At 38.2% G+C, this 17,671-nt stretch overlaps 1 protein-coding gene across 1 annotated transcript in view; it reads right to left on the bottom strand.

Annotated features, from left to right (window-relative positions):
• Positions 1–17,671, bottom strand: part of ADGRV1 (adhesion G protein-coupled receptor V1) — a 538,647-nt gene that overhangs the window by 368,646 nt on the left and 152,330 nt on the right. Inside the window, exons 46-52 of the mRNA XM_047778281.1 lie at positions 15,957–16,114; positions 15,720–15,866; positions 15,280–15,387; positions 11,790–12,054; positions 10,942–11,064; positions 3,745–3,967; positions 3,122–3,326 (exon numbers count right to left, since the gene is read on the bottom strand). Coding sequence (XP_047634237.1) covers positions 3,122–3,326; positions 3,745–3,967; positions 10,942–11,064; positions 11,790–12,054; positions 15,280–15,387; positions 15,720–15,866; positions 15,957–16,114 — 1,229 coding nt within the window. The remainder of the gene's footprint in view (positions 1–3,121; positions 3,327–3,744; positions 3,968–10,941; positions 11,065–11,789; positions 12,055–15,279; positions 15,388–15,719; positions 15,867–15,956; positions 16,115–17,671) is intronic.

The raw sequence follows: 17,671 nt of genomic DNA, 5'->3' as shown, positions 1-17,671 counted from the left end.
GCCAGGCACATTTCTGATTCAGGGAAAGCTACCAAGAAAGCAGTATGCTGGCTCTCACACTCTTAAATTCTAGTGAAAAGAAACTGGCAAGAGACAAATTAGGCCACTGTAAGGGTCATATAGAAGAGTAATGGAGTTTACACTGTGGTTCAGCAGGTTAAGGACCTGACATAGTGTCCAGGAGGATGCGGGTTCGATCCCTGGCCTCACTCAGTAGGTTAAGGATCTGGTGTTGCCACAAGCTGCAGCGGAGGTCACAGATGTGACTCAGAATTGTGTTGCTGTAGCTGTGGTATAGGCTAGCAGCTTCAGCTTCGATTCAACTCCTAGCCCAGGAACTTCCCTATGCGGGTGTGGCTGTAAAAAGAAAAAAGAATGAGGTGAATTGTGGGAGTCACAATTTTCCATCAGAAAAGGCCTTTGTGGTAAGACCGCATTTCAGCCTGAAGGAAACAAAGTGAGGAACCACATCATGTGATGACCTGGTGAGGACACAGATTGTCCTCTTTTTCCCTAACCCTCCCTGCACAACTCAGAGCTGTACTGCCCTACACAGTAGCCAATGGCCACATTCCAAATGATACTGAGTACCTGAAATATGACTAGCCCACAAGCGTAAAAATATAGACTGGCTTTGAGGACAAAGCACGATAAAAAAAGGAAGGAAAATACTTCATCATCAGTTTTCTATTGATCATATGCTGCAGTGATAAGATTTCAAATATACTGAGTTAAATAAATATGGAAATTATTGACTTCATGTGTTGTTTTTGTTTGTTTTTGCTTTTTTAATGGAGCTTCCAGATAATTAAGAATTACCTGGTGGCTCACACTAAATTTCTATTGGGCAGAGTTGGCCTGCCTTATGCCCCAGAGATTTGCCAATGAATGACTGCAGAGGTCTCCTGAAGAGTCTCTTTCTGCCCTTTTCCACTTACAATCTAGTCTCAATGCAATGAACAGAATATCCTTTTAAAATGCAAGTTAGATCAAACTGCTCTTCTACCCCAATTCTCCAAAAGCTCCCAATTTCACTGAGAGCCCAAATTCCTAATAACACTGAGGGGCTGGCAGAGGAAAGACTGAAGGTAGCAGGCCCCACCTGCTACCTTCAAAAGGCAGGCAGGCTATCCTTCAAAAGGCCTGCTTACAAGCAAAGTCCCTCCTTGGCTGGTGTCTGGGAACTTGGATTTTAGGAGGGTTCTCACCATTCCCAGAAGTGATAACCAGCTCCCTGTGTCCCTGAACTGTCTGAACACACAATGTAGTTGATACTCAACACCTATCTTCCTTCTGGGAGCCTGGAATTTTGCTACTTGGCAGGTAGGCGGTCCTACATGATCAGTCCCCAGTTAAAACCTTGAACACTGAGTCTCTAATGAGCTTCCCTGTATGGCAACATGCACGGGGAATTAAGTAAGACTCCACTGGGGGAAACACTTGGAAACTTGCACCTGGTTTCCCCTGGACTGCATCCTGTGAGCCTTTTCCCTTGGCTGATTTTGTTCTGTACCCTTTCACTCTAATAAATCAGAGAATGACTAAATGGTGAGTCTCCCCTAGCCAGCCATCAAACCTGGGGGTGCTGGTGGAGATCCCTGACTCAGGGCTCTGGCCCTTCACCTTTTGTGCCTCACCTCCCCTTGTAACTGGCTTCAGCTACAGTGTCCTCCTCGCTGCACCAGATGGGTGGGGCCTCCCTTAGGGCCTTTGCCCTTGCTGATGGTTCCCCAAGCCTTGAATGTTCATTCCCCAGATAAAACACAAAACACCCTCCCCCCATCTCCTCCAGACCTTCACTTTTATTATGCTACATGCTCAGGGCAGCCCCCTCTGATAGTTTTGGATTTCCTGGCACACAACCCCACACTCTCCATCTGGCTTCCTCCTTAATGTTTCTGCACGGCCCTTATTACCATCTGCTATAGTACAGATGTTTCCTTTGTCTTTGCTTATTGTCTGTCTCCCCTTGCCCTCCCTAGAATCTAAGGACCATGAAGGATAGAGATGGTTATCGTCTTATTTGCTGACATATCTATAGTACCTGAAATGGTATCTGGTACATGGATAGCGTTTGTTAAATACTTACTACATGAATGAGTAAATGACTGGGTAAGGGGGCTTGTTAATGGGCTCTGGCCAATGAGACTTAAGACAAGGCTTTAGGGAAATTTCTTCCTAGCACCAAGAGTCACATAAAACATCCCTCTCTCTCTCTCTCTGCAACTGGACATGAACAGGAAAACATTAGCCCTAACAACAGCATGAGCTTTCAAACAACAAAATGAAGGATTGGCTTTGTGTTAGTAACAGAGAGAGATGGAAAAAAATCTGAGAAATAATAATGCAGCAGAGTATCCAACCAACCTCAAGGCCACCGTCTCTGTGGACATGCCCTAGATGTTTAAGCCAGTTTCAGTTAGGTTCTTCCTTACCCTCAGAATATTTCAGAGGAAGGCGCGTGATAGCAGCAGCTGTAACTGCAGTTATGAAATCAGGATACACTTTGCAAAGAGGACTAAATGACTCCATATGAATGGTATTCTTGTGCTCATTGGTAAAGGAATATGAAGCCTGGACACGGAAGCTGACCTGGTAAGAATTATATAGTTCTCTTCCCTCAGAAGAAAGCATCTCCATGTGTACAATGACCATATATAGTTACAAACTTCTCTCTCTCCCTTTCTCTCTCTCTCACTTCTCTCAGTACACAGAAATAACAAAGGCATAATAGGACAGTAACACATTTGTAAGTGATGTGTGTGACAAGACACAGTGTATTCTGTATTGGGAATATGTCTCACCAGTAGCCTGTGAATACAAGGGTAACATAAGAGCCAAACTCCTGGACCGAGGCCAACTGGTAACATTTCAAGTTCAATCTTATAAAAGGGATCAGAACCCCAAAAAGATTTAAGACCAGTTGATTCAGGAGTCCATTGTTTAAGTTTGGTAAATTTCAATCATCAGTAGAATTCACCTTATAGCGCAGAGCAGGGGGTGAGGCAGGGAAAGGAAAAGAAGAGAGGCTTAAGGCTTTCAAAGTGTGACTCAGTGAGTGCTGATAGCAGCTAATAAATAAATTCAGTGAATAAATCACTTGTCTTCTTAGTATCTTTACCTGAGCAAATCCAATAACTCCATAGGCATCATCATTAGACAGAATAGTTATTTTTACATGACCATTAATACCAATCTCTGCTCCTCCTTTGGAATTTTTAAGCTGAACTCTGAAGGATTCGTCTTCCTCCGGAACTGTATCATCAAGGATATTTACCGCTATTACAGCTTCTTTGTCTCCAGGTTCAAATATCAATTCACCTGAACTAGCATAAGAAATACATATAAAATAAGTGAACTGTAACAAACTAAAGACATAAATGGTACATTAATCATAAGACTTTCATAAGTACTACTATTAAATGTTTGTAGTAATTATAATACTTTGTAAGTAAAATTTTAATCCAAAATATTCATATAATTCTGATTAACTTGGTAGAATAGATATTATAAATATGATAATAACCAAATTTCTGGCTTATAAATAGCTCTTATATTTGTATTTTTTCAATCACTAAACAAAGACTTAGAAATTAAGTGCCATATAAAATAATTATGAGGCAGAGCTTCCGTGCCTGTCCGCTTGCATCTCTCACAAGCGTCCTATCTTAATAAATTTATTTCTTGCCTATAATAAATAAAATTAAAATGAGATAAAAACACAGTATAAAATGTTGAACCTACCTAGGAATAAAGTCAGATTGGCTTGAGAGGTAGGCCAGTTCATAGATGTGTGAGTGGGTGGCTCCGGTGAGAGCAATTAGATTCTTGCTTGAATTAAGGGACTTTACTGTAACAGAAGTTGTGTCATGAGCAGAAGGTGCTTCCAGAATATAAGAGAACTGATTTAGCTCTGAATTCCAGCAATAAAGAGCAGACACATCTTGACCAACAAGAAGTATGTGAACTGCAGGAAGCAAAGAAAAGGCAATGAGAATGAAAAGTGACTGTCACTTCACATGCCCCCCACATGGGTACCCTCAAAACTCTTGGGTTCTTTTTGCTTCTCTTTTTCTGATTTGATTTTTTTTTTTTTTTTTTTTTGCTTTTTAGGGCCACACTTGCAGCATATGGAAGTTCCCTGGCTAGGGGTCAAATAGGAGCTATAGCTGCTGGCCTACGCCACAGCCACAGCCATGCAGAATCCAACTGCGTCTGTGACCTACAGCACTGCTCACAGCAATGGCGGATCCTTAACCCACTGAGAGAGGCCAGGGATTGAACCAGCATCCTCATGGATACTAGTCGGGCTCGTTATCACTGAGCCACAACAGGAACGTTCTCAAAGCTCCATTTTGATTGCTGGAGTAACTAGATATTCAACCTCTGAAAAAAATATAATTTGATTTCTAGATATAAACAATAATTTTTAAATATTGTGAAACAATCAAGTCAGCCTGACATGTATCCATAATCCACTTAATTACCCAATGAACTCTTTTGTATTCACTTCGATATTTATTAGATAGCATAGTTAGATATTACTAAAGTGAAAAATACCCATAATCCCACCACTAAAAGTTTTATTTTTCTTTCCAGTTACCATTCATATGAATTCATAACTGGCATAGTTATAAACAGTCTAAATTAAAAAATCTTAATTAAAAAGTTGAATGTTACATTTACAGCATCTATATTACATATAGTTTTATATTTTGCTATATAGCATTCATATTTATAATTCTAATGCATACATACTAATCTATAGGGTTGATTTTTTAAATATATTTAATAATTCCTCTATACTGGATGTTTACTGTGCTTTCTATTTAATTTTTCAATATTAATAGATACAATGTTCGTCTTTTTAATTATTTTCACCTGCTAAATTCTTAAATGTGCCCAAAGGGTATTAACAAATTTATGTACGCTCTTGGGAGTATATTCTTCCAATGTTTTTTGAAATGTTGGTAGGAAAGCATGCTCCTAATAGTTCAAGGCAATGGCATCTATTTGTATCTACAGAAATTAGGAGGGGAAGGGGGCTTACTATGCTGTATATACCAATAAGTCCTCAGGCTTAAAGTGAGAAGAAAAGTGAGAAGCTACAGAGAAATATGCACAAATTCCAGTACTTGGAAAATACATCAGAATACAAAGATATCAGCTAAGATTTACTGGGCATTAAAATAGCACATAGAACTAGAATCCAATCATCTCTTCTAAAATTTTAGCCGATAGGTTAAAATGGAAAATCCCATCTCCTTACTTTGAAACATCAAGAACTACTGCTCGTATTTAATTTATGGTAATTAAAATACTATTTCAGTTTAGTAAATGTTATGTAATAAAGATCAAGAAAGGTTCTTATTAATAAATCTGCTTTATAAAACTAATCAAATATTTTTATAAGGCTTTGTAAAATTGTATAATTCAGAGAAGAGCAAACGGCTTAGGTAAATCTCAACATCTCTCAAGTTTAACTGATTCTACAGTTTAACCAAAATCATAAACCAAACATCATTGATTATGTGACTTAACCCTTAGAGATATCCTTGATTCAATTCCTCACAATCTGATTAGAATGACAAGGCAACACACAGATAATCAGCAATTCAGAGAAGAAATTTTAGGGCCTCAAATCTGCATATATGTATGCAGAGAGCACTTTCTCAGAAAATAGACATTCTTATTTATTCATGAAATTGGGACAGAGAATTTATAACGGGAAAAAAGTCTCTAAATCTCTACTCTGGGGAATGGGATTTTAACTAGTACTGATTATAGAATTCTTTTTCATATAACAAAACTATTTTTTTAATAAGAAAAAATATCCCAAAGGAAAGAAGGCAAATGGTTAAGATTATTTAAAAAGGGAGTGTAAATAAAGAGATGTTCCATGACTAGATGTAAGAGCAAGCATCCCTGATATTTACAGATGTGGGAATAGGAAAAGGAACCAGTAAGAGACAGAACAGCCAAGGAGGACTGCGTGGGAAACAGTGTCCTCAGGAGAGAGCTGGGTTCCAAAGCTAGGAGATGAAGGAAGGACTCTGAGAAAAGCCTGAGATACAGTGTGTCTGTTCCACAGGACATTATGGAAGGGTGTGGGGAGTTGGGGGAGGTAAGAGTTGAGCATATTCTCTGGACCTTAGGACTCACATGGTCTAGAGCATACATAGACCACATGAGGAAGAAACAGTCTCTTTAACCCCAGGGAGCCTGCTCCTCTTAGCGGGATGAAACAGGGATGAAGAGAGTGCTGAATTAATACTAATAATGTTCAATGGCCATGATTTCCAAAGGTGATAGTTTTAATGAAAACTCCTAGTGCTCAGGGACTAGGAAGGGAGGGGTAAATTTTTCCAACAGCATGCAGAGCTCTGAGGATTAAATGAGATCAAGTAAAGGACCAGAAGAGGACCTGGGACATAATAAACATTCAGTAAGTGTTGGCTATAAATTTCCACATTTTCTGAATCCATTTATCATATATTCTTCTTCACTGCCCTTTAAAAAGAGGTATTCAGCAAAACTTGGTTTAAGTTCCCCATCTCTCATACAATACAGTCTCTTCCTAGACCAGTTCACCTCTGTAGTAAAATGACCCTCTGCATGTACAAACCTCCAATGTATAGGTATAGTCTAGGACTTTCTTCTAAGCTCCAAACAGTAACACTTATCCAGTATCTGCCCATCGACGACTCCAAGGCATTTCAAATTATCCCAACCAGACTCATTATCTCTCCCTCCAAAAGCCTGGTTTCCCCCCAACCCTACCCGCTCCAGCCCCCATCAGTGATCACCATAATGGTTAAGGGACTATCACCAATTCATTATTTGCAGAAATTGGGGCTCAACCTTAACATTCTCTCACTTACCCCCATATCTAATCTAACATCAACTTCCATGGATTTTATTTGTGAGATAGGTTCAGAATCAATCTACTTCTGATTTTACACCTGTATCACCTACTACTTTCCAAGCTCCAGCATTCAAGTTCTTCAGTCTGAACTTTAGTAAGAGGCCCCAGCTTATCTTCAGAAACCTTCTCTTATCAGCCTCTAAGCTTTTCTTCCATTGGTGGTCAAAGCTCCTTTTTAAAACACACACATACACAGGCACACACACTCTCACTCTCTCTCACACAAACACAGACACACACACACACACACTATCTCATTGTGTCTGTCTCCCCGCCCCCTCTTGGCACCTTTGTCTTTCTTCATCTCATTATGTTCTATAAAAGGTACCCTAATACTTACAGGATAAAGACAGTAACTCTTTTAAGTCCCTATGTGGCCTAACCAATTACATCTTCAGCTATACCCTGGACCACTCTCCCCTCACTGCCTCTGACATCTTTACCCATGGTGTTCCTTTTGCCTAGAGTATGTCTCATGCTCAAAACTTTGCCTCACTAATTCCTACTCCTCCTACAGTTCACAATTAAATGTCTCATCCTTAAGGAAGCTTTCTGGCATCCCTTAGACTAGGTCATTCATGTCCTCTCCATTGTATGTTATGTGAGTCCTTTATTCTTTCATAGCAGTTACCTGTTTGTAACTAAAAACTTACTTGTGTGATTATACATAATGACTCTCTTGCCTACTTGTTCAACTTCTTCAGGGCCAGAACGCTATCTGATTTTGCTTACCCTTGATCCTTGGGGTCTAACACTGTGCTTGACACATAACTGGCACTAAGAAATCTCTGTTAAATAATAAAGGAGAAAAGGGAGAAGAGGAATATAGGTTTATATATCTTCGAGGTTTTTGTCATATTCATTATTCCTCTTTCATTTAAAGAATTCAGTTACCACTCAATAATCTGTCTAATCAGTAACCAGAATAAATACGCAATCCTCACAGTCATGGCTCCAATCTAATGCTTTTAACAAAATATTTGAGACTTTCAAAATAAGAAAGTCCTTACGTATCATTTAATGCATAATTTCAGCTTTCAGGGGATCTATAAGAAGCCGTTCTAAATCTTTTCATACTTCTACATCTTCAAATCACAGAAACAAAAGAGATAAAGGGAGCGCAAATGAGTCCCTTAACAAGCCTCTGGCAGAATTTTCCATAAATTCTTTTAGAAACTGTGCCTATTCTATTTTTTTAAGACTTTAAAGGAAACTTCAATTAATGGCCCATTCAGGCAGCACTCTTTATCCTTGAAAAACATTCATTAGGCAACTATTTAAAATCATAATAAGTGACACAAGTAGACATAGTTAGTCCACTTGAAAACTGGAGATATAAGAAAAGCAAAAACAATAAGGGCACAAAATTAAAGGACGAGGAGACAAAAACTAAGCAAACACATGGTGAAAGACACAATTTATTCATCAAATCAACTGCTGAGTGAATGATAAGTCACAGAGTTGTATACATAGGGTAACACCACAGATTTATGGCCTGTCAGAGGTTGACAATGTAAAGGGAAGTTATTTAAGAGGATGAGCAGAGCAGAGACAGACATAGAACTCTGAGAGCAGAGGGAACCTGGTACAGAAGATGGAAAATGATGTAGCAGTCCAGAATTCGGGGAGAAAGTGGCCTGCATGACCAGAAGGATGCCTGGCTGAGGAGGACAGAGCAGGACACATGGATGCAAAATACAAAGATATAAACAATCCACTACAGAAAATGAGAGGTAAATAGCCTCTGAATCCTGGTCAACAGCTGAGGTGACTAAAGGTGGCAGTGCTTAAAGGCAATAATACCTAACAAAGAAAACAGCAGTCAGGCACCTAAGAGAAAAACACAAGAACAGATTTCTGCATTTGTATCAAATCCTCTACTCTTCTCATCAGTATTTCCTTTGCAGACTTTTAACTTTTGTGAGTTCAACAACCCCCACACATCAAGGTGTCCTGTCACGGATTTCCTCCTGATTTTGGTTCCTCATCTCTAACCACCCACTTGGGCTTCTCCATTGCTGCCTAGATAGCTGCAAACTGCCCCCGGCATGTTCCACAAATGGAAGCTAGGTGGCGCTATAAGACACACCCTGGATCACCACCGCCTTTGAAATGCCTTCAAGGATATCTCTACCTCAGGAATGCTCAAGGTGAGTCCAGGGACCCCTAAGAGTCCTGGGCACACTTTAAGAGGACCTGTGAGCTCAAAACTATTTTCCTAATAGTACTAAGATGCTGTTTGTTTACTTCATTGTCATTCTCTCGTGAGTGCATGAGGGGGATCTTCCCAAGGCCAGATGACTGTTATTATTGCAACAGGCTGAATTAGACACAGACACGAGAATCTAGCTGTTAAAACAAACATTAAAGACATCTGAAAAAAATTTTTTAAAAAAGGGCAACACCACTCTTACAACGGTTTTTGTTTTGGAAATCCTAGGTTTTCAAAGTTAAAATATATGTTATTTATGTTCACAGGTAATGAGTTTATTGCTGTCATTTTGAGTTCCTAGGCCAGGGGCTGAACCTGAGCCACAGAAGCAACAACGCCAGATCCTTAACCAGCTAGGCCACAAAGGAACTCCTACTGCTATCATTTTTAAATGAATTCAATAAATATCTTTTAAATTTCTCAGCTTTAATTTTTCAAATAGTGAATACCAATAGACACAGTCCACACAAACACTCTTTGAGGTTCTCAAATTTTTTAAGAGGGTGAAAAGTTTCTAAGACCAAAATGTTTGGGATCCACAAGACTACCCTGGGCCCAGCTCAAAGCCCTGGGCCCAACATGCCACACCTTCTTGTCAGACTCTAGCCTATGTTCCCAAACCTACCACCACCACCTTCTGAGCCCAAGCCTCTACCCTCACCACCCAAGTCTGTTCATTGTGCCCTCAATGCCAGAGACACTTCTGCCTCTCTCCTTCACTCACACCTTTTCCTCTGTCCATATTTTCTACCAATCCACTCAGGCATAGCTCAAGCTCCCCTCTTAGACCTCTTAACTACTCCAATTCTACCACTCACATAGCAAATGGTATTCGTACTCTACCTTGAAGTATTAATTATTTTTCTTGCTTCTCCAACCAGACATTAAGTCTCTGAAGGTGAGAAATTCTTCCTAACTTTAAACCCTTATTAATCATGGACTGCCTGATTAATAGATGATGTTTCATTCACACAGAATTGCTGAGTCTTATTTGAAAAGTAGAACCCTGATTCATTCAGATGTGCCTGCTGAGCCACTCGGGCTTGGCTTCTCAGGTCTTCTGGACACCTCAACAGAAGATACACTGTCTTATACATGTGCCCCCTGCGCTGTTCACACCTGCTCTCAGAGGCACCCCCCAACCTCACCAGGCCCTTGGCTTCTTCACCTTAATGTCATTAGCTGCTCCTCTCCCTAAGTGATTTCTTACCAATTCTAAATTAATCCTACAGCCTCCAGACAGCATTAAATCCTTGGGTTCTCACTAACAGACTTTGTTTCCAAAATCACTGAGATTAAAAATACTGCTTATATTTCTGACCTGTGGATTTGAAGTATAGAGGAGCAAGAAAGGATTTCAACTGCAAAAGAATGTTGAGAGTGTGAAGGAGGACACCAGAATTCTCCACAATCATTTTTTGACTTTAAAAAAAAAATCTTAAATGCAGATACTTTATCTCCCTTTATAAACCCTTTCATGTTTTAAAATACAATGCAATGCCACTCTTCATTATTCCCTGGACAAAAGCAATGTATTACCTTCATTTATCCCTCACTACTTTATTTATCTCCCCCTTATTTCTGTCATTCTGATTCTTCTCAAGTACAATGCCCATTTTAAAAGTATCTATCCTTTGGAAATTCTAGGAATTCTAGAAGTATTATTGTGGAGATCTTGATTTTATACCCTTATTAAAATCCTTAGAGTCTGGAAATGTGAGAAGACCTCTAATTCAAAGAGATGAAAATCATTCTAGCTTTTCACGCTGCCTTTAGGACTGGTTAGCAGCTTAAACGTCCTTACCTATTCCCGAGGCTGGTGTGAAGGAGTGAATCTTATTAACAGCAGCAAAATCTAGGGATTGAAAATATCTGAAAGAAGACTGTCCTGTCTCCCAGATGAAAATTTCAACTGAATTCTGATCTCCTACAACAATAGAATAAAAGTCAAATCTGAAGACAAAAATTTACAGGAAAAAAATGACAAAATTACATAATAAAAACATTAAATTTAATTAAAAAAACAAACAGGAGGACATTTCTCAGAATTCGTTCAATTAAACAAAAATACAACTCAGAAGGAAACCTTCCAAAGTATTTTTGCATTTACTACATGAAGAATATACAATGCATGCTTTAGCTACTAATATTGCTCTGATATCAAAAGAAGAATAAACAAATGTTTTATTTTTTTAGGAATGTTGAAATTTTACCTGTGAAAGGTCTACTCAGTAGAAAAAAGCATATTTGTACTCAGAAAATATTTTTAAATGGTCCCATCAGAAGTTGCTTATCATGACTCATTACCACTTCAGACTATCCCAAGCAGAGTCATATAAAAAGTTACATGTTTGCACCTTGCGTATAAAATCTTCATAATTCTTTCTACTCTACCCACCCATCCCTGATTTTATTTTAATATATTTAAAGCAGTGGTTCAGAACACTTAAAGTTATGGACATAACATTTAAAATGTTTTTCTTTTTTCCCAAAATCCATTTGTGAGCTGAGAGTCAATACTTAGATCCATTAAGAAACAATCTACAGATCAGCTAAAAATTTATTACAAGAGCATTTTCATATGAACATGCTATATGAATGCAAGATAATTTTGACAACTATGCATGCATTGCAAAGAGTATATCGTCTCACCTAGAAAGACAGTTTTGGCAAAAATTAAGTAAATATCATCACCCGAAGTCAAGGCTTCCACCTGTTTTGTTCCACTGATGGGTACTTCTTGAAAGTTAATAAACTTATTGCCAGACCACCTGAGTAAAAGGGAGCTTGACCTGGCAGTGGCCCGAGAAATGGCTAAGAACACAGTGCCTCCTCTGGTGAACAAGGCCATGCTCAGCACACCTCGGACAGGCAGTGTCTGGTGCCCCACGAAGCTTCCTCCATTCCACCTGAAGACCTGCAGGGAATGTTCAAATACAAACCCCTTATGACCAAGGATTCAGCACTTGCAAGACTATAGCCAATATCATATGTTTACTCCCCTGGACCCTTTAGTTAAGAAGATACTTTCTTAAATGAAAAAATATCAGAGCTCACACTATCATTGCTTTCTTGCTTTTTATTTGAGTGTTTGTGTCTGTCTGTGTCTGTGTGCCTGAGTACACACACAGAATGAACGCAGAAAAGTTAACTGAAAATAAATCAATTTCAAATACACATTTGGGCAGGGGAGGGTGATGGCAAGAGAATGGGAAGCCAAAAATAGAATATTTAAAACTGGGTAAGAAACTTTCCAATGCTGTATTGTTATTAGCCACTACTCAAGTAATAGAATATAAAGAGATACACTGAAACTTTTTAGTCCTGAAGGTAGCAATGCATACCGTTTGTGGTGATTGTTCATGTATTTAAAACTAAAGGAAAACCCCTAATCTAGCTGATTTCTTATGCAATCTGGTAAATGTCATAAAGAATTGTATTTGTTCAGTCAATAATTAGGAATCTTATATAAGCCAAGCATTATGCAAGATGTTACAGATAGAGTCAATTTCCCTTTATGGATCTTATTAACCACTAGGAAAAGGCAGACAATAAACATATCAATAACTAAATAAATGTATGAGTTTCCAAATGAGACAAAGGCTTAAGAAATAATTAGTATGGTATGAGAGAAAATTACTTATTAAATAAATAACCTTTATTCTTTCTAAATAAAGTTAGAAAGAATGACATGAAAAAGTTGCTAAAGCAGAAAAAGTTTGCCATAACCTCAATGAAAACTGGTCCAGCTGGAATGAAGTTGACAGCACTGTGGGAATGAAGGTAAGACTGGAGAGGTAAGATCATGAGGTACCTTTTATTATATGAGCATATAATTTATCACAGGGATCCTTTAGAGAATAAAAGAGACAACCGTAATAATTGTAGGACAATGGGCATAACTTAGTACTGTGCTGGACAAAGAAGAAGCAGGGTTATTAAATACTTTAGAATTTCTTCCAAACATAATTGGAAATCATTGAGTAATTTTAAAATGAGGAGCAATATGAATTCATATTTTTAAAGATTACTCCAGCTACTTGGAACATAGATCTGAGGAGGTCAGAGAAGTTCAGAAAGCAGCTAGGAGGCTACTCTGTTTGTATGGTGAGAAGTAAGGGAGACCAGGATTAGGGAAGAAGCAGAGTAGAAAGAAATATCTATACTGGCATTAGGAGATATAATCAGAAGGACTTAATAATAAATTAGATGGGAATGTATTAACCAGGTAAAATCAAGAAAAACAGAACCCAGCAGTCTACTCTAAGTAACTGTATTTATGAGGTTGCTATTTCCTGAAATGAAAGCAAACAGTAGGAACAAGTTTCATAGAGAAATTCCAAATTTTAGTTTGGGATATGTTAAATATTAGAGACATAAAACATATTTAAGTGGATATGCTAACAGGCAATTCGATATGAAGGCTAGCCTACAGAGGAAAGTAAGTCTACTGACAAATTTAAGAAGCAGCCTATAGCTGATATTTAAAGCAATAATACTGATAAAAGGACTCAGAGTGAGTGAAGAAAAGGAAAAAAAGAAATGTGAGCCAAAACCGAACCTGAAAATCGCCAATATCTCTAAGTTCAGAAAAGGAAGAAGGAAATGGTAAAGGAGACTGAGAAGGATGACACAGAAAGACAAAGGGAAAATCTGTGTAGTGTTTCAAAAGATCAAGAGAAGAGACGGTTTGTATTTGAAGATGAGGCAACAATCAAGTGCTCATGGGAAGCGATGTAAAATAGTGACAGAAAAAAACATCCACTCTATCTGTCAGGTGTCTTCAATGACCATGAGGATGTTTACAAAGCAAGAAGAAAATTCTTTCAAGGTAACTTACTATAAAGGGGAGAAAAGAAATGGAAAGTAAAGGAGGATGAGACCAGGAGAGAAATTACCTCTCAAGCTTGGAGATCCTGCCTTTATGCTGATTGTAATAATTCGTCAGAGAGAGAGAGGGATGGTAGTTACATTGGCACTACAGGGAATAACTAACTAACCCATACAAGGAGCATGTACATCCAAAGCCTGGCTTTTATAGAAGAAACACTTCTGCCTCTGTAACAGGAGGGAGGAATAAGACTGGTTTTCATAAGGGTTTCTGAATTTGGTGCTGGGAAGATGAATAATTTCCTTTCTGATTGCATTTCAACAAATTCATGAGCTGACAATGAGGAGATGAAAAACAGGAATGGGGGTCTGAGGAGTGACAGAAATTATCAAATAAATATTATTATGATTCTGAGATACATTTTACTAGAGAAATATGGGATTTCTGGGGTGAAGTTGTGCGTCCATTTGGCAATATTTATCATAAAACTTTAAAGATACCAATTATCTAGCCATGTGATTTTTCTCCAAAATGTTTTCCAATGCAATAAAGGCTAACTAGATGCTCGTGCTTATTATTATACTTGCTCTAGCTCTGGAATACAAAATGATATTTATAACTCTAATATTTAAAATTAATTATGACTAATCAACATCTATGTTCTTCTTTACTACTTTACCACAATCGACTTCTGGTTTTCTAAAAAAAAAGTGGGGGGGGGCTTCCCATTGTGGCTCAGCAGGTTACAAATCTGACTAGTATCCATGATAATGTGGGATTGATCCCTGGCCTCACTCAGTGGGTTAAGGATAGGGTGTGGCTGTGAGCTGTGATGTAGGGTGCAGATGAGGCTAGGATCTGGCATTGCTGTGGCTGTGCCACAGGCCAGCAGCTGCAACTCAAATTAGATCACTAGCCTCAGAACTTCCATGTGCCACAGGTGTGGCCTCAAAAAGAAAAAGAAAAGATTTTGGTTTTCTTTTATACTAAACCTACAGACTATACCTTTGATGTGTTTCAATCATTGTATTAAAAAGAAAAAAATTCACTTTAAAAGAATCCAACCTGGAGTTTCTGCTGTGGCTCAGTGGCTAGTGAACCCAACTGGTATCCATGAGGACACTCAGTGGGTTAAGGATCCAGCGTTGCCATGAGCTGTGGTGTAGGTCACAGACATGGCTCAGATCCCGTGTTGCTGTGGCTCTGGCACAGACCGGCAGCTACAGCTCCAGTTCAACCCCTAGCCTGGAAACACCCATATGCCATAGGTGCAGCCCTAAAAAGACAGAAGACAAAAAAAGAAGATCAAACCTGAGTTAATTCAGAATCATCTCTTTGACTTGCAACAATTAAATAATCTTGACTGTCTGAAGTAAAATATCTTACTTGAGAACTTTCAGAAATAATGATTGTTTGTACCTGCAAGGAAGACAGAATAGTGGGAATAAAAATTTAAAGAAAAATTTAATTAAGAAAAGCTGTGAATACAGTAGTAGTCCGAATAAATATTTCAAGTTCAAAACTTGAAAAATTATCCTGATCCCTTGGTATGCATATCTAGGTATCATTTCAAGAAAGACAAAAATATCACTGGATTAAGACACCTTGCTAAAATATGTATCAAACCTGCAAAAAGCCCTTTTGCACATTAACATAGAACATACACTATCTTCTGTTTAGCTCAATATCACAAATCTGATTTTTCTTTTAAATAAAGCAATCTTTTAAAAAAGTGAACTTTTTTTTTTTACCAGGAATAATTTGAATCCAGATGTGAATGTATACACACTGTTAACAGAAGGCTTTTCTTGATCTCTTTCTTCATGCATAATCACAAAATAGGGGTAAAGACCAATATTAAAGACCTCACATGTTTTAGGATTTTCTATACTAAAATCCTAGGAAAAAAAGAATAACAGTCACTCTTGAGGCATCCAAGATCTGTACGTACATTTTACTCGGTGTACCGTAAAATAAGTGATGTTTACCTCAAGTGGAACAAAAATCCCTTGCCAATGGTAAACAGTAGAAGACAATTTTCTTAACATTATACCATATGCTGCATCTTCCAAAGTAAAGAAACACCAGCCAGAAGCCGATGTATCCAAAAAACTTTGAAATAGAGAAAACGTAACATCCATTCCCCCTGAAAAACATAAATCATGATTTGCTTGTGTAAAACCCTCTCCAAACTTCATCTATTCTATGTTTATTGTTTAAAGAATGAAACCAGTGAGTTTGTTACTAGAAATAGAAATGCTTCCATGACGTGTGTGTGCATGTGCATGTGTGTGAGAAAGAGACAAACTAAAGAACTTCAAAACAGTAACTAATATAGCAACTTACAAAGCCACGAAAAATTGTTACTACCCTGCACTAAACCCACAAAGGTTTCCAGAGTACATTTATAAATAAATACTAAATATGCACTTTAAAAGGAAACATGTTCAGCCTGATTTTAATCAGCTTTCACAAAGATGATGAAAATATAAAGAAAATTTTAAAAATAAATATTTTTGATGGAAACATGATAAATGTTGGGTTTTAAAAAACTTAATACTATTATTTTGAAACTATCCCCATACATATTTTAAGAATGCCAAAGCAGACTCACCTACTACAAATGGCTGTCCAGTTTTACCAGCCTGCTATAACAGATACTTGTCCTAAAATTCTAAACTGCAATTAAACAGACAAAAACAAAAATCCCTATCTAATGAAGAATATCTTTTAAAAACCTTCTATGTTCTATTATCATGACAGTTTCCCATGAAAGTTAGTTCTTTTTAAACTGAGTTAATGGCATGAACAGCAAAAAACAACTGTCAAGGTTGAGGCCTAGGATCCTTGTAAATTAATGATCATTTTTAGATTACCAAACCTGAAATTCACTTAGTTCAAGAAATCATAATGCCAGGAGTTCCCGTTGTGGCTCAGTGGTTAACGAATCTGACTAGGAACCATGAGGTTGCAGGTTCGATCCCTGGCCTTGCTCAGTGGGTTAAGGATCCAGCATTGCCGTGAGCTGTGGTGTAGGCCGCAGGTGGGGCTCAGATCCCGCATTGCTGTGGCTCTGGCGTAGGCCGGCAACAACAGCTCCGATTGGACCCCTAGCCTGGGAACCTCCATATGCCATGGATACAGCCCCAGATAAGGCAAAAAGACCAAAAAATAAAAATAAAAAAGTCATAATGCCAATGCCTTTTATGTACTAGCCATTAGTGATTTCCTTTCCTAGAAATCCAGTATTTTAAAGTCCTGCTTTGCCACCACAGCTTTTTCATTAAGAGTCCAAGTGCTGTGCACTGAAGTCTTGGTCATAAGGTCAAATCCTTCCCTACCGTAGTTCAGGAAGATGGTGAATGAAGGATAAACAATGCCTACTGACATTTAAGAATCTCCAACACATACTCTCACAAGCACTTCCACAAAACACATGCAGATTCCAAACTCTAATGAGGTAACTCTGGATTAGAAACCATAATCTTTCTTCTTTGGGTCCCTTTTAGATCCTACTGGACCTTTTTTGGATTTTCCTGCCTTTTAGGCAAATGTACCATTATTAATTATCCCCTCTCTCTTCTAAATATTCAATCCTGTCCACTTACAAGGCCTTTCTCATGAACATTTACATGTGCTTAGGTCTCATTAAACTAAACAAATAAATAAAAAGCCCTGGCCTCTACATAACATCACTACTTTT

This window comes from Phacochoerus africanus, chromosome 4 (genome assembly GCF_016906955.1).
Source record: "Phacochoerus africanus isolate WHEZ1 chromosome 4, ROS_Pafr_v1, whole genome shotgun sequence".
Classification (NCBI taxonomy): Eukaryota; Metazoa; Chordata; class Mammalia; order Artiodactyla; family Suidae; genus Phacochoerus; species Phacochoerus africanus.
Note: the sequence above shows the minus strand (reverse complement) of the source record. Positions and strands in the feature narration are given on the sequence as shown.